Genomic DNA, 21547 nt, shown 5'->3' with positions numbered 1-21547 from the left:
TACAGGCAGATTAGACATTTGTCCTTGCACTTCACAGGTCATTCCACAGGCATCTTGCCTAGTGAAGGTCAAGAAAAGATAGCATAACTGGGTACTGTCCTTTTCTCTGCTACCAGTTTGATCTTGTTGGCACTGGTAGTTAGTGTAGCATAACTCAAGCCTTCATCTCTTTTGGCTCAAGACCTCTCTCTGGTCAGAGCTTGTGCTTTCATGCAGCTCTCAATTCCTGAGGATCTCTGTATGGGCCAGCCTCCTCCTTTGCCGGACCAGTAGGGTGAGTTAATAAGAATCAATGCAGCCAGAGCTGTTTTGATTCCATGATGTTTTTCAGTGACCTGCAAGACCTTTGCTGCTTTTATGAAGCTGCATCTGAGTTCTCACACGTGTTCTGTTGCAGTCTGAGAATGCTGCTTCTCATAACAGGGATGCTGCTCTTCTGCAGTGGTTGCTGCTTAAGCTAGCAATAGGACTATTGCTAACTGGCTAAAATGAGGGGGTTTTCTGCTTAGTGCATTCATTGTTCCATCCCTGCTTTGAAATCAATTACTTCCTAATACCTACTTTTAGATATCAGGAAGCTGAGCTGTCCCTTAGCTTTGGTCAGAACCCACTTGCCAGCCCTCTCCCATGATTGTCTGCTTAGCTAAGGTTTCTGTCTTTTTTTCACCTACAGTTTATCAGTTTAAGGGATCAGGCAGAACGCATCCCTTTGTCAGAGACACTATTCTGGACCAGCTGGCGGCTACCCTGTTTTAGCCACCAGTCAGCTGTTCCATTCTCATCTCTCAAGGTGATGGCTTTCTTGATTAGCATTCCTCTGCCAGCAGTGCAGGTGCAGCTTGGATTACTGTGGCTGATTTGCTACACACTATTCTGTGCTTTGCCTTCGATCTCTTCAGCAAGTATTAGACTTCTCATCCAGAACACTGGTCTCCCAACTCTCCTGAAGCATCATACTTCTACAACTGAGTATGCTTCATGTTTTCAGTGTCAGGAGACCTCTTAGTCTATCATCAGTGGTCCAGACTTTAAGAAATCTTCAGAATTGTTTGTGCCTATTTTGGGAAAGTGCATCCAATCAGCTGCTTGACAGAGCTGTTGAAGTAGAGCATGCTGCATTGAGACCTGTGGTGGGCTTACCGAGCTGCTGCAAAGAAACCTTTACAATTGTGCAGGGTATGATTGTCCATGCCCAGGGGACAAGGGAGGCAGCATGAGAAATATCTTAATCCCAGGTGTCTGGTATGCTGTTACCTACATCTCTCTTTGGACCTTCACCAAAAACTGCACCTTCCCTCAGCATCCTGAAGTTGACAGTGTTTTGGAGGGCAGCTCTGCAGTTGCTGTTTGTGTGTGAAGGGCTCCAAGATCATCTGCTATTTTTCTAATATATTCTTCTATTAATTATAGATGAAACCTGGACCAGCTACATGTTCTGTGTAGTAATTAGAGCAAAGTCAAAGCAAGTCACTTTTAATGCTGTTTGCAGCCTTACCTAGAGTTGTGACCAGTATTTTCATAATAAAGGAATCGCAGAACGTGCATTGCTTTTGCAAAGCTGTAATCCCAATAAACCATCTCCCTGCAGCCTTTGGAGATGACATTAAGTGAAGATGCCAATAGAATTGTGAGTGATGCACACAAGTACCTCTGTGGTAATGTGGTCTGTGTCTTTCTTTTTAGGATGATATGCACATGGTGATCAGAAAATGGCTCTCCAGCACAGTTCCCAACCACAAACAAATGGGGATTATTGGTGCGGTTACGATGATAGGCAGCGTGGCATTAAAAAGGTGAGAGAGAATGCAGCAAAGATGAATTTAACGTGCTTTCAGTTCAGACCAAAGTGGGATTGGGACAAAGAAAGGGGGGCATTGCCTTCTTGCTCATGCACATCTTGGTCAAATCCAGGAACTTAAAACTCTTCTCTGCAGACTGCAGTGATTGGTGTTACAACCCGTTCAATACTGCTCACCTGCTGCTAATCTAAAATGCGTCCTGAATTTCTTGTTAATGCCTGTTCATGGATGCCTTGACTAGCACCAGCAGGACCTATTGCTTGGAAAAAAAATTGAACACTGGTGGTCTGACTACAGATCAGCTTCTGACACTAAGGAGGAATAACCTAGTGTGCTCAATGTTTGAATACAGGGAAATCTAAAAGAGAAGCAAAGAGAAAGATTGTTACTGCTGTGCTGGACATTGGTGTGACAATTGCCAATGTACCGTATAAGTAATTTATGAACAGCATTCATAAACCAGGCAAACTCCTGATAAGAGCTGTGAGAAAGAGTAAAGCACCTGGAAAAGAAGAATTTCACTGGTGTTGGGAAGAATTATGTAGCTTGCTGATCTTGCACTTCTTAATAAAATGCTTTTGCTGTTTATTACGTGAAGAGGAAAGCCCGTCTTACCTCCAGGCCCTGAGTCAGTGGACTTCATTATGGGGATGACTAGAGGGCTTTAGGTTTCAACAGGTTATAAAAAGCATATCCTTGAAGAAGACATCGAGTCTTGTTCTGAGGGTCCCAAACAGCAGCAAGTCTTTTCCTAATAATGTTCCAAAGAGCATCTTTTTCATGTATAATTCTCCAATTTCTGGGAAGAGAACCATGTGTCTTGTGATGGGTTTTGCCATCTCTTAAGTGTTGTGCAACAAAAGCAAGATTATCAATTGCTTTCAGAAATGAAGGAGATGGTAGTTCATTGGAGAGACCAGAGCTGAACAGCGAGCGTGATGGGCAGGTGAGTGCCAAGAATGGGTACTTACTGGGGCAGTGTGGGAGAGAGGGAGGATATGGTCAGCAAGGAGATGTGACTGGAAACACAGTCTTAGGTGAAGTAGTATGTGTGTAGCTTTACTGGGCCTGGGATTCTTGTATATTGACTGCAGAGCCAAGAACCTATTAAAAATGGTTTTGCAGAAACAAAGATCTATATATAAGATAGCATCCGCTGGTCTTGCCTATGGCTAGTCCAGGACAAGCAGTATTGCAGCCATCTAGTAAAAGTCTTCTATCCAGACGTTATTTCAAACACAAAGGAAAGAAACAGGACAATCTGCTTCAGTGAGCCAAAGGCAGCCTTCACCTTCCTCTCGGCTTGGCAGCAATGCCTTTCAGGCCATCTAGAGAAAGCACTTCTGCTGCACAGGGTTGGCCTAGCCTTGGCCTTTTTTCTTAATTCCTTTTGAAGAACCTTCTTCTAGGCTGGCACTCTATTTGGTGGTGCTGGGCAGACTCTTTTGTGTTACTTCATGGTGGAGCTGGGCCAGGACCTTAAAAGACCTGTGTGCCTTCTTAAAACTGGGTCTTTGCAAGACCACTCACCATGGGCTGTTACCCTAGAGATGATGCTTTGGATATACCTCGAATTAGTGTAAAAGGGACTCAAGGTAAAAGCTCGAGTTGGATCCATTTACCTTACCCATTTCTGCAGACTGCTCTCTCCCCTTTCAGCTTTCTACCTTGCTGGACCTTGTGGGCTTCTGCTGTGAGCAAACACCAGAGGTCTTGGCTCTGTACTATGATGAACTTGCCAGTTTGATTGAGAAGCAGAAGGGGAATTTGGACTTGCAGCTACTGGTACGTTGCCGAATAGTTTGAACTTAATCACTTATCATGTTTCTGACAAATTCATTTGTTTTTCAGGCATTGGCAGGACAGAGTCAATTTGAGGATTTCACTCCAGTCTGAGAACCCTTTTTTTGTTCTAGGCATGCTTAAGGGCCTGTAAGAGATTGATCAGATACAAAATCCCCTTTCAGCACTCTCAGCTTTTTTTGATTGTGGCAGATTAAAGCACATTGTGTGTTAATAGCTTCCTTTATGTGAACTTTTACGTGACAACAGGGAAGCCTTTTAAAGGAAATTAAATTACATTTCAGAGCGTGCTTTTAAGATTCATAGGTAAAAGTAGAATCTGAAAGAACTTTAAACTTAGTATTGAAATTGGCTTCTGGTCAGACTGTTAAGGCTAACTGATGCCTAAGGACTTTGAAGAGCCACAGTCATTTATGGTAATAAATAAATAAATGGTATTTATGGTAATAGGAAGAAGTTTGTGAAAGCCACTGGACAGCTCTTTCTTCTGGCTGGGGACTCTTTTTGCATGTGTGCTGTGCCTGCCAGCAGGGTAGCAAGCCATCTTGGGGCCCAGGAGAACATGGAAGGGTGCTGTGGAATTGATCACTCTTTGTGGCACAGGTGATTTTTGCACCTGCTGGTTATGGAGAGGAGGAACTGTGTGTTAGAACGAGGGAAGGTGAGCAGGGAGCTGTGAAGTGCTGGCAGTCACTCTAAACAGCTCTGTGCCTAGGGCTAGAAATGCCAGTCTCCTGAGGTCCAGCTGAGTTCTCCAAGGAGGACAAGTAAAGGAAGGAGGGTTTCTTCTTTTTCCTTGCAAGACTGAAATGTAAAAGCAAGCTAAGGTTCTTCTCTCAATTTTTGTGCAGATTTTTTGGGGTCTTCTCATTGTCTGTTTGTCCAGACTCTGTCACATCTATTATTTTTCTTCTCCCTTAATTGTTTCTAACAATGTAAGCATGTAAAGCATGTGGGACACATTGTGTGAAATAAAACTTTGCCAGTACTTCATAGCCATTTCATTTTGATGATCAGCTCTTAGGACAGAGAACTTCCCATGGCTGCTTTCCTCTTCCAGACAGTTGCTCTGCCTCTCTGAAGCACTGTGGAACTTTGGAAGCCCACATCCAAAAAGCTGGGAAGAAATTGGTTGTGCACGCTTAGCAATGTTTCCTGGCTTTGTCTCTAAAGTCAGGCCCTGGCTCTCCTTGCAGGCAGTGGGCTTCATTGCTGTGACTGTTCCAGGATACTTTTGTGTGGCCTTATCATCTGCATTTTCCACTGCTGTGTTGAAGCTTTCTTCACTGAGCCCCTTTGCTGAGCAGGTTTTTTTGCTTTCTTTATAGGAGGAGTTTGGGAGGAGTTTGGTGGAGGACTTTCCCAGTGACTTTGTGGTAGATCTCAACCCCACAGTGGATGGGTATGCTAATCACAGGCCAAGTATTTGTAATGTTTCTGTCATGGAGAACTGAGTTTGTCAACACGAGCTTGTCTGTCTTTCCTTGCAGTTCATTCTTGTTTCCAGTGAAGTCCTTGTATAATCTGGATGAAGATGAAAGTCAGGGAGCAATTGCTATTAACCTCTTACCATTGGTGTCGCAGAGCGAGCTTGGCAGGGTCACTGATGGAATGAGTAACCAAAGTAAAAGGTACTTAGACACTTAACTGTGGGATAACTGCAAAGGTAAACGAATTGTTTTTATTTGGTGCACTTCACTGCTATCAGCCCTGCCTGCCGAAGTGCCTGATAAGGAGCTGGTCAGAGAATTTACCAGTTTCCAGTGTTCTTTTCCTTCTCTTGCTGTTAGATGTATTCAGGTAGGTCTAGAGGCATAAACTGGTTGGGAACTGGCAGTCTGTTCTGGCTCAAGCTGTTTAGGTGATCTTGGGTAAGTCATGTTGCATCTGCCTTGTTTCCCATCTCTCATGTGAGAATAGTAGCTCTTTCTTCCAATGTTATGGTGATATTGAATGCCATATTGAGATGGATAGGCAACTCTGAGGTGGCAAAATTAATATTTTGAGTGATGATTCTCAAACAGAGAGTCACCAAGGACTTAGTGTGCATCAGCAGTACATGATTTGTTCTCACCTTCAGTTGTACTTTGACAACATAGATGGGCTCCAGAGCAAAACCACAAACATGCAGCCACAAGTGAAATCTGACTGAGAAATATGGGCTTTGTCTTTGGAGAATGGAACAGGAAGCATGTAAGAATTAAAAATATCCAATTAAAGAGTAGAATGTCAAAGTTAAAAATAATAAAAGGCTTTTTTTTTTTTTAACTGGCACCTTCATATCATGCATAATTTATTGTCATAAGATTTTGTTGAGATTTCAGTTGTGCTTAAAAAAAGACATGGTCACTTTAAAATAAAATATAGCTACTTTACATGCATCTATGGAAAAAAATTTAATTTTCCTCACTCAGAATGTGAGCAGCGGCATGCTACAAAACATTCAAGAAGGTTTCTGCACTGCTCACAGCTGTCTTTTGCACAATTTTTTATAGTTCCTTCTGAGTTATTCAACTTTGCTTTTTACCAGAAATAAATCTGATGCCATTTTTTGTCCATTACAGCAGTTTTCCTGTCCTTATGTGCTTTTTTCCAGAAAACTGGTGATCACCAATTTTTTTAATTTTTTTTTTTTTTAAACCATGTGGTGCATTTTGCTTTGTGTTGCTGGGACTTGCAAGAAGCAAAATAGAAGGCATAGGCAAGGTGGCATGGGGAGGATATAGGATTTAATGGAAAAGTGATGGGCATTTCTGGAGGTATATAAAACATAGGACCCACTCTATTTCTTTTTTTTTTTTTTCTTTTTTTTTCCCCCCCCAGGGTAGTGTCACCGATATGTCTGTCACCCTGTTTCCGATTGCTGAGGCTCTACACTGAGGAGCAAAACAGTGGAAGCCTGGAGGAGATTGATGCCTTATTAGGTATGGGAAATGGACCTTTTATAGAGTGAGTCTGTCCGACTTGTTCCTGTCCCAGATCTGCAAAGACTTCCTGCAGTTGTAGGAAGAATTGTGCAGTTTTTGAAGGAGGCTGAGATGCTCTGTTGCCCACAAGGAGGAAGAGAGGCAGGGGAGATAATTGCTTTGTCTGGGGATGGAGTGGCTGACAAGGCTTACTCCAAATAGCCATTGGAATTGATACAGGCTTTGGTAAGAGATTTTGTCCATGCAAAGACTGAAGGATGGGTAGCAAACCTAGTACAACATGTTCTCTTCCTGCTCTGTCCCAGGTTGCCCCCTGTACCTGACTGACCTGGAGGTTGAAGGGAAGCTGGACTCTTTATCCAAGCAGGAACGGGAATTTCTGTGCTCACTCCTGTTCTATGCTCTCAACTGGTTTCGTGAGGTGAGTAGAGCTTTGTCTGCAGGTTCTGGAGTGTCACTGAGGAGTATCCCTTACAAACACTAACCCTAGGCTTCAGGGGTGCAATTGTTGTTGAAGAGTCTTGCCTTTTAGAAACCTTCTCCAGCAAGGTCCTGGTGATGTCTCCATGTTCTTCTCTTCATTATCATTTACCCTTTGTCCTGCTGCTGGCAGCAACTCTGCTTTCTTGGACAGAGGCTCTAAGGACTGCCTTGCTGATGTGAATTTTCCACCTGCTACTCAGCTGCAGTCTCTACACTCTGGCACATTTTGGTGTATGAAAATTGGTTTTGCTGTTGCAGGGAGGATGCTGTAAACCCCCAATATATGTCTAAACTATGAGGTAATATATGTCTAAACTATGAAGGAGGCATCAGAAAGAAAAGATCAGTCTCACCACACTGGAGAGCAGAGGAGTCACCAGCTGGTCAACTTTGTTTGTGTGCTTTGTTGTATACCTCTGTGAGCTTACAGAAGGGTGAAATGCAGTGCCTTCAAGCAGATTTGGACCATGTATTTGCTAACATTGATGGTCAGAGGGAATGTTCCCTGCTGGGGTTATTTTGGTAACATGAGCTATGTCAGAGTTGGTGCAGCTCCACATCCCCAGTCCTCCCTGTTCCCGCCCTTCTCCCAGGACTGCCTCTTTCCTGGCAGACCTGGGAATTGCCAAGGGGTTTCTAGAGGCACAAGCGGCACAGAAACCTGGCAAGGTGCTGTCTGCTAATTCCTCTTCAGTTAATATTAGACCTATAGGTGTTGCTCTATTGCTTTTTGTAGATTGCACCAATTATGTCCATGTTCTCATGGGCTTCTGAAGAGCTTTGTTCATGCAGTCTGGATCTGGTCACACAGGCCACTTGTGTTGTGTTGTGTGCTTATTCAGGACTTGAGGATGTTATTCAGAAAAGAAAAAGGAAAAGTGGGTACAAATCTCCCTAAGTCAATGAGTTTGGTTTGTATCTCTAGGTTATAAATGCCTTCTGCCAGCAACAGGATGCTGAGATGAAGGGGAAAGTTTTGACTCGATTAGAGAACATCACAGAGCTGCAGACTGTGCTGGGAAAATGCTTGGCAGGTGAGTATGAAACATTTACACATTCTGGGCCTGCACCAGCTGTGAAGTGAAAGGGATTGGCTTAAACATCAGTGGAGGAAGTATATGGTAACACATACTGCATTTTTACAGTGGCCTAAGAGTTCATGCATGGACAGCTATTGTTTTTAATTTGTCTGAATCCAAACTGCTCTTCTCAATCACATCCTCAGTGACATCTCTTTGATTGTTCTCAGGCAGACTTGGCAGAATCTGCCTGATATGGTGGATACTGGAGTGAACCAGTCTCTATCCTAAAGAAACAGTGTGTTTCTCCAGTATTCAGGTTGTAACAAGCTGTTAAGGGATGTTAAAAGAATCTGCTGCCTCTAGCTGCTCTAGGCCCATGAATTCCTCCTGCCCAGCTGCTAGAGCCCAGCGTAGAGACTCCAGGGTCTCTGTCCCAGGCCAATGGACACAGCTACATGGACTGCCATAGACAAGGTGCTGTCTTCAACAGCACCCATGTATAGGACTCGCATAAAACATAAGTACAGACAGCCAAATCCCCATCCTGCTCTTCAGCTGGTTAAGACTGAAATTCACTGGTGAAGGCACACACAACAACACACTTCAGAGTCACAAGCACATGAACATTCACAGATCCCACAAGTATTGGCACAGCCCCTTCGTCTGCCCAATAGCCTGCCCGGATCCCAGGCCCTCTAGTCTGCCTCACGGGTCCCCTACTCACTGGCTATTCCAGCTTGCCACTTGCTAGCAAACAGACACGCACGCTCACACACTCATCTCGCAGGCACAGGCTCCATACACAAAGTCTATGTGACCCATAGAGATGCTCCCAAGAACTATGGCACCCTTAGCTGCTAACACTGAAACCCTTGCTCACTCCAGTTGCTGACACCGCAGGCCCAGGGTGGTCCAAGTCTAGCTGCTGGCCCAGTGTTTACTCACACAGGTCTCTCCAGTAGTTGGCATTTAGTCCTCGTGGCACGTGTGTGCGCGCACACACACACACAGAATAGTGACTTTACACTGAAATATATTTAAGAAAGTACTTAAGAAGGAGATATGACAGACTGTGGTGATCAGGCACAGGGTTCAGTCAGACAAGCATACTGATTGGACAATTCTACTGACCAGCAATGCTTTACTCATGGCCAGTCCCTTTTACACGGTTTCTGCCCATTCTCCTCTTTGTTTCTCCCCACCCCAATTCCCTGCACATTCCTTCATTAATTTGCATAGTTCTACCCTCCCCCCCCTCAGAATATCCCAAATCCTCAAGTTCCTCTTTTTCCTCCCATGTTATCAGTTACAAAGTCCAGGTGTCCATTCCCAAAGACTTGCCTGGAGTTTCTTAATGGCCCATCAATTATAAACTGGAGACTTTTGGTGTTTGGCATCATCTCCATTATCCCTTGTCTACCAGGTTTGTGTCTGTCTGTTCTTGTTTATGGCTTCTCTCTCTACTTAATATCTCCTGTTACACTGAAAATGTCTTTGATAAGATAAATGTAATGAAGAATACACTGTCACCTTCCACATACCCTTACACAAACTATCCATTGAGAGCTGTGTTTGTAAACCAACAGACCAACTTCATCCAAAATAAAGTGCAGCCTCAACACCTTTCTGCTGCTCCAGGAGCACTACAAGGCCAGCACAGAAAGGGCTCAGATGTGCTGAAACAGCCCTTTAAGCTTCACCAACATGGACAGATCTCCAAGGACAGCTGAGCACTTGTTATCCTCCCTTGCTGGAGGAATGCAAAGAGCTGTAATTCCAGGGCAGTGCGGACATAACAATAAGGCTAATTGGAACTAAATGCACCTAAGCATAAGAGCAGAGGGATGTTCACCAGGACAGTGAAATGTATGGTACTTCCTCTACATATGTATCTTGCCTGTATTTTTTCATTCAGGAGCTGAAGTAACCCAGTTTCTACATTTTGGCTCTTTCAGCAACCCCTGGCTATGTCCCACCACCAGCTACTTTTGATTCTGAAGTTCTGGAGGCCGTGCCGTCCATTAGTGCTGGTGGTCCAGTGAGAAAAAGGAATGGTAAAGAAAGTTTAAAATATTTAAGCAAACAGATGTGATGTGGGGTTTGACTGGCATATTGCACTATAGCCATTGCACTTGTGTGTGCATAAAGCACAGGATTCCTCATAAGGTCTGTCTAGCTTCAAATCTTACCTGATCAACTGCTGTTGCAGCTGAAGAGGAGATGTAAAAATAGTCTACTCCAGACAGGGGTTGGATAGTCTATCTCCTTGGGAAAGCTGCTGCTTAGCATTTAACAGTGAAAATCCAGGGCTTTCATTGATTTTTTTTTCACCTGTGAAAGTATTTTCTGCAGCAGTCAGTTGTTCTGCCTTTGATGGGTTCTGGTACTGAACCTGTGGCTTGAGCTGCCTTGCAAATCTCTGACCTTTAGGTTGTACCTAACTGATCTCTTAGGAACATTGTCATGGCTCTGCTGTGCAAGGAAATGCTTCCTTCATCCTTTCCCATTGCTAGCTCCCACAGAGAAGAAACAGAACTTGCCTTTTAGTTTTTCAAGCTGAAGTAGATTTGCTTTGTTCTTTCTTTCTCTAGTTCTATTTCTAGTTTAGATTAACATTTCCTGGGAACATGTCTGCCTTTGAGCCAGACTGAACAAAAGTTCACATTCCATTCAGTGAAAACAACTGGAAGAGGCCACAGATTAGAGAGCCCTTTTCTCCTGTGCCAAACCCATTCTGCAGGGACTGGACCTGTCATGTAGGAGTGATTAAGGCAGAAGGAAAGTTATGACTACGTTCTGCAGGCAAGAGGAGGATCTGTCACTTCAGATACTCTATTTTGAAGGAGCAGAAGTGCGTGCTCAGACTAGTAAGCCCAGCCCAGAGCAAGAATTTCCTGAACTTAGCTTGTCTTGCCTACAAAAAAATCAGTGAGTGCTGTGACCATGGGTTGCAGCCTTGAGAACACACAGTTTTGACACCAACCTTGCTTCTCCTTTAGGTGTGCAGCATCTCATTGTAGCTGAGCTAAATTAAATAGTTTACTGACAACACTTAGGGAAAGGCTTCACTCTCCCCCTTAACACCTCCACTCTCAGCTGCCTGATTTCCTGCCCCATGTTATTACATGGTAGCTATTTTGGCTATTTACTTTTTGCAAGGTTAGTTTTTTGCTATTTTGCCAAGTTGACTGCTTAACCAGTGATCAGGCTTCCTGAGTCAGTGCAAGGCAAGTGTCAGGTGTGTGTGGCTGTGAACAGGAGAAAGGTAGGAGGAGGAGGAGGACTACCCCTGAGCCATTAGAGCAGCTCAAGCACTGTCATAAAATCTAGCCTAAAACTTCCCTAGTGGAAAGGGAATAAGGAGCTCCTTCAGAGAGACACAACATATCAAATTCACTTTCCAGTCTGATTCAGAGGGTTTATTTATTGTGACATGGAAGACCTTCTCCTGCCTGACTCTGCTCTTCCAAAGATAATGCAATAAAAGATGCAGCTTCGTTGATACTGTTTCACTTCATCTATGGCCTGGCCCCCAGAAAGGATCACAGAGATACAAAAGTAGAAGTCTCTGATGCTCATTAGCATGGCAGTTATAAAATGGCAGATGAAAGTATATGCCAAACTTTGCACTTGTTGGGGATTTCCCTGAGCATTCCCTTCTCCAGGTTGCTTATGAAGTTGAATAAAACCAATTCCTGAAGGACTCAATGGCTGATTCCATCTGAAAAGTGCACATTAAATGCTACCCTTTGCTCCTTCTCCTCTAACAAGCTTTCAGTCCAAGAAAACACTATTCCAGTTCAGTTCCTTAATAGTTTCTGGTGTAAAACCTTGTCAAAGTCTTTTTGGAAATCTAAATGTCTTCTGGTTGATGGATCCCTTTTCAACCACATGATACCAACACCCTGGCAGGCTAGTGAGGCAGAAGCTTTGCAGAAGCCCTGCTGACTTTTACCTAACAGACTGTACATCCATGTGCTCAGTGATCTTAATTTTTTATTGTAGACAGCTCTACCATTTTCCCAGTGATGGCGAATAGACTCATCGGTCTTTAATTCTCTGGATTCTCATTAGATCCCTTTTTATTAAGAGGAATTATGTTTGCAAGCTATTGGTCCTCTGGCACTGTGGCCAGCAGTTCTGACATGTCAGATTTGAATTCCTTTGGGGACCTTGTGTGAATGTCACCTGGCCTTGGTGATTTATTGGCTTTCTGTTTGGTCTACTATATCCTGTGAAATTACTTGAAATCAATGCAATTTCTTTCATCTATCTGCTATGTAGTGTGTCAAGTATGAGAATCTCCCTACCGTTGTCAGCAGTGAAGACTGTTGTAAGGAATTAATTGAGTTACTCTGCTGTTGGCTTGGCATCCCTGCAAGTCCCTTCTGTAGTTGTGTCTTACCTACCTTTTCCAGGTCCTCTTCCTTTCTCAATACTGTCTCTGAGGAAGAAACATTAAATTTTGGTTCAAGCATTTTTTAAGATGATGTCCCACTCATTTTTGCAATCACTTCATAATGCTTAAACTACACTAAGAATAGTGAGACTTGCTTTAATTTCTTACTGTGATTTTATTAAAAAGAAGCTGGTTGTGGGGGAGTCCCAAATGCATTTGACTCTCTGCTGGACTGTGATCCTGGTTATGGATGACACACCAACTGTGCATGCTCCATGCTTTCTTAGGGCTGATTAAAGTACAGCCTGTGCTGTTTCCCTGGCTGCAAGTGCTGTCTAGTGTTAAGTGCAATGTAGCCTTTGTTTGTGAAGTTGCTTTCTCTTTAAGGAAAGAGAAAAAAGACTGATGGCAGCAAAGCCGGCTCTGCAGATCGTTCTCAAGCAGATGACAGTTCTGAGGGAAACCAGCCTGATACTGAGCTCTCCGAGCTGGAGAAGGTAGGTATATACTCCTGGGGACTTGCAAGAAAGACAGACTAGGGAAGATGACATAGAAGCATAAACAAAGAGGCCAGCCACTCTCCAGCAGGCAGTGTGGTTCAGGGCAGGGCAAATATGCAGGATTATCAATAATACTATTAGTTGCTCTCTGGTTAAGACTATGAAAGGTTTCTATTTTAAGCCAGTGTCCCATCTCTCAAATTACTGCAGTAACCTGCCATTCTTAGACTCAGGTCAGAAATGGTGAGATGAATCTGGAAAATACAAACCCTGGTAAGGACTGTATCTCCCACTGATTCTAGTCTGCTTCAGTCACGGGTACTCATTTTGCAAATTTTCCTGGAGGTATTTAAGCAATGTATTCCTGATAAGGTATCTTTAAAATTATCCATTTTCATCATATGCTAAGAACTATTTCCCAAATATATCAATTAATGAATTATTGGATTTTATTTCTTGTTCTTTTGAATAAGCTCTTACAGTATTGTCATTACGTCTGGAATGCAAGATCTGTGCTGGCTGAAAGAGAGAAGCCAGGGAATGTGCCCGTCTTTGGGCTTAGCATCCTGGGGGCTGGTATCTCATAAGCATCCCACAAGGCCCCACTTGTACCACTGTTACTAATAAACGTTATTGAGAGTCCATTTTATCAATTTCAGCTAGGCAAATATGCTTCTACTTCCCTGCTGTTGTACACATATGATAACTGAGTCAGAAATCATAACAAAGTCACTTAAGTTACAGGGAATAAGCAAAGGCTCAAATAGTTTTGGGAAGGAATGTATCTAATCTTTCTTAACTAGAGTACTGGTCCCAGACTAGTCCTTAGATGCTATGCCCTGCCGAGGATGACAGAATACAGAAATCCTGTTGTGAGCCACATGTAACATATATTGGCTCCCGTGACAGGGTTGTGTGGAGCAAATCTCTAAGAACTTACAGATTGTCAACCAGAGGCAACAGAGCATTCCATGGTTTACCATCCTGGTATTTATCAAGGACAAAATATTTGCCTTCATCTCCCATGGTGGTGCGTATGTTTGCTTATGGTGCAAGTCCAGAATGGGTTTCACAATGGCCACTGATTGACAGAAAGGACATAGCAAAGATTATTCCAGTTTTATAAGTATATTTTTTTCCTAGAAAATATTTAGTGACTTGTACAGTCCAAAATGAAAATGGTTCTGATTCTATGTGCTTGTGTCTCTACTAGCTATTGTGAATTCTTAGTCTTTTTTTCAACCTGGCACAAAATATAGAAATCTGTGTGAAGGAAGTAGCTTTATTTGAGCTAGAAACTCTTATAGTCTTGCAGGTTGCAACCTTAATTCTGCCATTTACTTTTCAGATCGCTGCTGAGAGAGAGGCAGGAAATCCTCTGGCGCAGCTGCAGAGCTATCGCACGTACTTCAGAGAGTTAGACCTCGAAGTGTTCACTGTACTCCACTGTGGGCTGCTGACAAAGTCTGTCTTGGACACAGAGATGCATACCGAGGTGAATGAAACACTGTAAAAACCATACTGACAAGGCTTCATGTAACTGTCTCTCTCAGAGGCCTTGGCCCTTTCTGGTCCATTAAAATAGAAGATTGATGTTAAGATGTTTTGGTCCAGGGCTGTGAGCTAGGTACCAGGAGAGAATTTGCCTCCAAAGAAACCAAACTACTTCAGGGCACTGAGATAAAGAGGACTTCCTGAGAACAGCAGACAAGTAGTGTAGTAAAGTTAAAAACAAAGTAACATAAATGTTGCATAAAAGGAAAAGAGCTACAGTATAACATGTATAGACCTAATGGAAAGAAAGAGGCTTTAATATTGAACACTGCTAAGCTATAGTATGTTTAATACACTAAGAGATGGCTTACCTATTAAAAAGAACCTATGATATTTAAGTAAATCCCATGTTGCAAAAAGGCAAGTGTCTCAAGGCATCAGCAGACTGGAAACTCAGCACAAAAGTGGGACTGGTGTTGTGGATGTGCCCTCAGTGGGCAGGGTCCTGTTTATCATCTGGGAGCTTCACAAAACTGCATTGCTATGGATGTGGAAAGCAGAAGTGCTTAATTTTTTTACCCTCTTTGTAGGCAGGCTGAGTCCATCTGGAGTGTAATTTTGTTAGGCTACAGTAAGATAAGTAAAATGTGAAAAGGCCATGGCAGGCTAGAGTACAGCTTGGCCTGCTCCAAGGACAGCTGTCTCTGTACATGCAGGTCACAGACTAACTGGAAGACTGTTTGACAAGTCTCTTGGGCTATATGGTGTTATTTCAAATTACTTCTTGACTATTACTCAGTTGGTGAATTTTGTGTCTTTTTGGGCTTAAACCTCTTTTTATCCTTAGGAGCTTATTTTCAATGTCAATGTATGTAAATCAGTTTTCTCTCAGTAGTTAAGTGTTACTGACATTGCCTCAGGTATGTTCAGAACACCAGGTTTGTTCATGCTTTGAGTAACCAGAACCAATGCCCCATACCTGCCAGTGGGGAGACATAAAACTCTAGCATCTACCAAATAGGTCCCTAGCTGAGGTTAACTAAGCCAGGAGTCATAACTGGAAATGGAGGAGGTGAACTTGAGCTTCAAGGCACTACAGTTACATGCTGGGTCCTGGGATTGATTTTTCTTGTAACTGCAGGCTCGTGAAGTTGTGCAGCTGGGGCCTGCTGAACTTTGCTTCCTTCTGGATGACCTGTGCTGGAAGCTGGAACATGTGCTGACCCCAGGCTCCACAAGGAGAGTGCCCTTTCCAAAGGCAAGTATAGCAGCAGCTGGTGGGTCTAGACCTGGGCTGAGGCAAAGCACATCAGTGGCCTCCAGGCCTTTCCCAAGAGAAATGTTCTTCAGAATTATTTTCACCTAGCAGTTAAATGGAAGTCTGATGCCCAACTGTGTGTCAGAGCAGCACTTGCTCTTTCAAAAGAGACTGCTGTACCACTTCCCTTGCTGAAGTGCTTGCAGCATCTGGTTCTCTGCATGTCTCAGGAAAGGTTGTATAATTGAGGCCTTGTAGCCTCAAAACTCAAGTGACCCTTTTCCTAGCCCTCCCCGTGGAGATTGGCTCTGCTGTTCAAGCAGCAGTTCAGGTTAGGCAGGCCAGATAGCTGCTGGATCCAACAGAAGCTGCTTCTGTAGTCTTTAGAAGAACACCCTGAGTGCAGTGACTCCTTGCATTCCTGGCTGATGCTTTCAGGAGGAAAGTAAACAGGTGTGGCCCATTGCATTAAACTGAGAAATTCACTATAACCTGATGGACTCCATCATATTCAGTGTTCTTTCTCTTTGTCTTTCTATGTATCTTAATTCCCATGTGCAGAGACTGTCTTTGTGTTTGAGTAAAATGTAAAAGAGCTACATGTCACAGCAGTTTTATTCTTTTCATTGAATGTTTTTCACTTGTCTGAGTTGGTGCTGGTTGTTCAGCAGAAGCCAGCTTTCTTATTCTGTGACCCTTCCTGACAGAGCGTATGACATCAGGAATTGCACTGCTCAGAAGCAGTCTAAGAGGTAGCACTTGATGCGAAGTTATTCTCAAGTAAGGCTGACGAAGTGACTTTAATCTTTTGGATTTTCTGCAGGAAAGAGGCTACAAGGATATTGGCTTTTCCCACCTGTGTCAGAGATCTCCCAAGGAAGTTGCTATGTGTGTAGTCAAGCTACTAAAGCCACTGTGTAGTCACATGGAGAACATGCATAACTACTTCCAGGTCAGTGGGCAGCAATTTTGACTCAAAAGACTGTCAAGTTTGGTCACCTCTAAAGGTATTTTTGGTTTTGTTTGTGGGAAAAAGAGTGGCTTTGTTTTTCTTCAGGTTTTTTAAACATGGAATTTACAGAAATGGATTGTTGTGCCATTATTTTTCCTTGGAATAGCATTTAATGAATTATTTGTTCTGTATTAAAGGCAGTTGTTATGCAAAATCGGGGTGTGGAAGATGATCCGGGAATGAACATCCAGGAGCACCAGCTGATGTCCTCTTGTTACCACCAGCTGTTACTGACTTTTCGCTCCCTATTTGCTTGGTGAGTTCAAACAAAAAAGTATAGTTGCCTAAATGAGCAAAGTCCATTTATTGCTTCCTCTTCTTGTTCCTTTTCTTTAAAGTGTTTGTACCCAGAAAATGGCCTGTCAGCCATGCAGAACAACACACTGCAGTGGTTGGGGACTTTTAAGCACTTTATAGTTATGTCAAGCTTCATTGCCTGATCCTGAGCTGAACAAAGACTGTAGGTGATGAAGCACTGAACTGGCTAGAATTCAATGTGCTTTTGAATCAAGACCAGCATAAGTAGCATACTGGCACACCTAGTTTTGCAACTCCCATTCTGCCTAGGGATCTTGGAATTTCTTACCCAGTAAGTCCGCTCATCCTTTGCTAAATTGTCACTGCCTGAATTGTGAGCAATGAAAGAATTTCTTTTGCCAATGGGAAAGGATGAATGTGTATTTCATTGACAAAAAGACTGTGCTGCTGATGCACTCGAACTGGATTCGTAAATGCCAAACTCAACAATGCATGTGCAGCCTGGATTTGACCTCTTCATCTGCTAATATAATTCAAGATAGCATCATAGAAGTTTTTTCTGAACCCTAGTTTAGATCTGTGTGTGGAAAGTGTTTTACCTTTGTACTTAAAAAACCAGTAATAATGGTGTAAAAAGTGTATGAGGTCTGAGGTCTGCTTCTGCTGGGCACTACTGGAGCCTTGGGGACCCTGATCCATCCCTGACTATTCCTGGATTGGTCATTTTCTCATTAGCCAGTATGCATGTTGGTTGTTCCTGAGTGTACCCATCTTGTAAACCAAAGAACCTGACCCACTTTGTAACTACAGGCAGCTCAAGATCCACTTTGCTGTTTAGTTTGGATAAAGAGTAACATAATTCTGTTCTGCTGTGGGTCAGGTGGCCATATATTGGGGCTAGCTGTTCAGCCACTTAAGTCCAACAACCAAATTACAACTCCTTTTACATACATTTGATCAAGCCCTCTTACATTACCGATTGTTAATTGACTTGTGTGTTAAAGGTGCACTTGAGCATTACAGTTATCATGTCCATGTATTCAGTCTATAGATCTAGAACGTGGATGCATTTGAGCCTTTTCAGAATGCATATTCTCACTGAATGATTTCACAGATACTGGTAGTTCAAAGAATTAATGAAGATCTCTACAGTATTCGTCTCTATTAGGCTCCTATCTGTTGTTCAAGAGGTGACCAGCCACTATCACTGCACTTGCACAACAACTGTGATTAGGCATCCTCTTTTATTCAGGTCTGCATAGCATTGTTTTAGTATATATGGACCTCCACTTATGTGAGATGGCCTGTCCCCTCCTAGCCAGGTCTGCAGTCTAACTGAAAAGTTAGTATTGTGTGTGCACAAGGTTTTCCATTCCCTGGAAAAGATGGGGGAAAAAAGTGTGTATGAACCAAGTTTGCTGTCAAGATCAGTTTTCATTTTTTTGTGTCCCCTTATAACTTTCATATTGCAGGGTTATTCTTGTATATCCAGCTTCCTTATTTTTCTTGTTGCAAAAATATGCCCAGATATGCTTTTGCATCTGATACTTCTCTTCCTTCTAGTCTGATGATGAACTGGACTTTTTTTTTTTTTGTCCCCCTCAGGAATGGTTTTTCTCAGCGTGAAAATACTGACTTGCTAAGGTCAGCTCTCCAGGTGCTTGCAGACAGGCTAAAGCCAGGAGAGACCGAGTTTCTTCTTCTTGAGGAGCTGATAAGGTAGAATCAGTATTTCCGAAGCTCTGAAAGGGATTTCAAGTAGTTTTCACTGGGTTTTATGGGCATTATGGGTAAATGGGTGTTTGGGAGCTGTCATAGAGAAAACACTACCTTCAGAGAGCTTTGTATTTAATTGAATGGCAGTGCAGTCAAACCTAATGAAAAGGACCTACTGGATTATAAAATAAGCATTAGTCTATGGGCCTCGTTCATTTGTATGCTGTTTGAGACTAGGAGATTAGTAGAATTCACAGAAGGAATTAATTTGTTCTGGGTAGTTACAATGCCTACAGGAACACTAGGTGAAAGCAGTATATAAAGATGTTGCAAGACTTAGAGCGACTGCGGCTTGAGAGAAGTTTCTTGGTGACTGAATTTTTATCTACTAGTGGTTGACTACCCCTTCTTCAGAAGGGCACTGCCAGGGACAAAATACTGGGCTAGGAAGACCTTGGATCTGAGCTGGTCTAATACTTCCTTTTTATTTATGTGTTTCTGGGAGATTACCCTATCTACAGTGTTTTTACCTTTTCCCTTTCCTGTCATCCCCAGTGAGAGTTTTCAATACCTACTGAATTTCCAGCAGAGTGTTCCCAGTTTCCACTGTGCATTCATCCTCACTCAGCTCCTGATCGCCATTGCTGAGAAACCAATGGCTGGCTGGAAGAAAGAGAAAATGGGTAATGTGTGAAGAACCTCTAATCTCAGATTAGTTTTCATGCTGTCCTTTGCCTGTAAATCTTGGGTTCTATTTCTGGAGTGCATCTTTTGAGGGAGAGATTTTCCTTTGGTATCCTAGTAATCTTACTAGCTGAACAGTCCTAGCGGTTAATGAAAGGAACAGCAGTAAATATATTGGAATCTTGTAGGTATTCGTTTTGCTGTGCCTCAGTCACATGCAGGAAGGCAGACTCCAACTCTCTTAGCTGGCATTTTTAAAAATCACAGTCTCACAGCTTTTAAGAGTTCTAAGAACAAGCCTGCTGTTCAATTTTGGTACCAGTTTAATCACTGATTATGGGAGTGATCATAGACTTAATCTGATGTAGCTTCCTAGTGTAAGTACAGATGTCTGTGACAGCTTATTTCCAAAAATTATGGAAATGAACTGCAAATACAGCTGTTACTTCAGAGCAGAGAGAGGAAAACCTGTATGTCTTAACCCCATGCAACAAACATTTTCAATTAAGAGAGCTATTCTCAGGGATTAGGACCCATTCTGTAAGAGGAACAGCATTCAAGCAGATAAGGCATAGACATGCTTGCAGCGAATATACAAGAAAACTAGTTGGTCTCCACTTTGTCACATGCTGAAATAAAGACTCCAGGCACAGTCACCTCTCTCAGCCATACCTTGTCATACTAAGACACCTCTAGAATCTGTCCTTCTCGGATCCCCTTAGCCACTCAGAATTATAAGTTCCCTACTTTGAGATTATTTTACTATTTTAAACAGTCCCACATTGGAAGAAATGCCCACTGAGTGTGGCAGGGAATAACCAATTTTAAGTAATAATTTCCTGGTTTTAACATTTCTGCAAGAGACAAGCAGGTTTGTTAGCAGTTTTGATTTAAGAAATCTATAAACTTCAAACTTACCTGTTCACATTTATTATTATAGTACTGTGGCCAAAAAGTCAAGTCACTTGTTATTGGAATTCCATTTCTAAAAATGGATGCCCTAAGGGTTGTATATTGGCCTAATTAAAAACAAACAGTTGGTACACTGTAGGAACTACCAAACGAATAATGCTTAACATAAGTTTGTCAGGGAGAACTGGTCAGAGATGGATCACGGTTCTGATGTGAACAGATATTCCAGACCAGGAACACACTGGATGTGCATATATTTTGTTATCATGATGTATGTCCTTGTGGCCTTACTGCTTTTTAGGGGAAATGCATTCTGACTTACCACAGTTCAGGCATATTGAGGTGTAGCGATATTGTGATCTTTCAAAAGGCCATTTGGACACACTGCCTTTATATGGAAGATGGAAATTGTCTTGGATTCTTCCTTCAGTAAGTTACCCCTTACCTTTTACAGCTTCACTAGCAAAGCAGTTCCTCTGCCAGTCATGGGTGAAGCCCGGTGGAGACCGAGAAAAGGGCAGCCAGTTCAACAGTGCGCTGCACACTCTGCTCTGGTAAGGCTCAAGCCATTGTCTCAAGCATGCCAAGACACTCTTTTTCTAATAATTACTGTTGCTGCAGAGAAATGACTTCTCTCAGTCATAACCCTCACATTTACACAGTTTGGCACTGTTTATATACTGTTTATAAAGCACTGAAAGACAGTGAGTCACAGGAAGAATTCTGTTAGCCATTGGCCATAGAACCATGTTTGGACCTCATGTTTGCTAGACTACAGCTTGTCAGTGTACATCAACACATCTATACATGTATGCGTGCATATGTACACATATAAGTGTGGATCTGGACCAAGTGTCTGGTTTTGTTTTCACTAAACTGAAAGCAAATCAGCTTTCACTAAAGTCAAGGAGAGCAGGACCGAGTATTATGTGAAATACAGTCACAGAATCACAAGATGGTTGAGATTGGAAGGCACCTCTGTAGGTCACCTTTTTCCAATCCCCCTGCTCCAGTAGGCTGACCTAGAGCAGGCTGCCTGGGACCATGCTGGACACAACCCTCTGAGCTCACCTGTTCAGCCAGTTTTCAGCCCACCTCACTGTCTGCTCTTCCAGCCCATACTTCAACAGCTACTCTATGAGAATCTTACAGGAGACAGTGTTGAAAGCCTTAAAAGTCAACGTAGACAATATCCACCACTCTCCCCTCATCTACAAGGCAGTCATTTCATTGAAGGTTACCAGGCTGGTCAGACATGACTTTCCCTTGGTGAATCCATG

General features: G+C 42.8%; 1 protein-coding gene and 1 long non-coding RNA gene across 4 annotated transcripts in view; one reads left to right on the top strand and one right to left on the bottom strand.

Moving 5' to 3' along the window:
• Positions 1-21547, bottom strand: part of LOC138690898 (uncharacterized) — a 40400-nt gene that overhangs the window by 1459 nt on the left and 17394 nt on the right. Inside the window, exon 3 of the long non-coding RNA XR_011329703.1 lies at positions 19247-19334. This is a non-coding gene — a long non-coding RNA (uncharacterized lncRNA). The remainder of the gene's footprint in view (positions 1-19246; positions 19335-21547) is intronic.
• Positions 1-21547, top strand: part of FANCD2 (FA complementation group D2) — a 54520-nt gene that overhangs the window by 22796 nt on the left and 10177 nt on the right. For all 3 annotated transcript variants that reach the window (XM_069812341.1, XM_069812339.1, XM_069812340.1), the window contains 17 exons: positions 1684-1793; positions 2685-2745; positions 3459-3584; positions 4931-5004; positions 5093-5233; positions 6426-6526; positions 6835-6950; positions 7938-8046; positions 9990-10088; positions 12821-12930; positions 14282-14428; positions 15569-15685; positions 16509-16637; positions 16835-16953; positions 18561-18674; positions 19227-19354; positions 20722-20821. In XM_069812341.1, the coding sequence (XP_069668442.1) occupies positions 1684-1793; positions 2685-2745; positions 3459-3584; positions 4931-5004; positions 5093-5233; positions 6426-6526; positions 6835-6950; positions 7938-8046; positions 9990-10088; positions 12821-12930; positions 14282-14428; positions 15569-15685; positions 16509-16637; positions 16835-16953; positions 18561-18674; positions 19227-19354; positions 20722-20821 (1901 nt within the window). The remainder of the gene's footprint in view (positions 1-1683; positions 1794-2684; positions 2746-3458; positions 3585-4930; positions 5005-5092; positions 5234-6425; positions 6527-6834; positions 6951-7937; positions 8047-9989; positions 10089-12820; positions 12931-14281; positions 14429-15568; positions 15686-16508; positions 16638-16834; positions 16954-18560; positions 18675-19226; positions 19355-20721; positions 20822-21547) is intronic.

The sequence above is a fragment of the Haliaeetus albicilla genome, chromosome 24, assembly GCF_947461875.1.
Source record: "Haliaeetus albicilla chromosome 24, bHalAlb1.1, whole genome shotgun sequence".
Lineage (NCBI taxonomy): Eukaryota > Metazoa > Chordata > Aves > Accipitriformes > Accipitridae > Haliaeetus > Haliaeetus albicilla.
The sequence above is the reverse complement of the archived record's forward strand: the minus strand, read 5'-3'. Positions and strand labels throughout refer to the sequence as shown.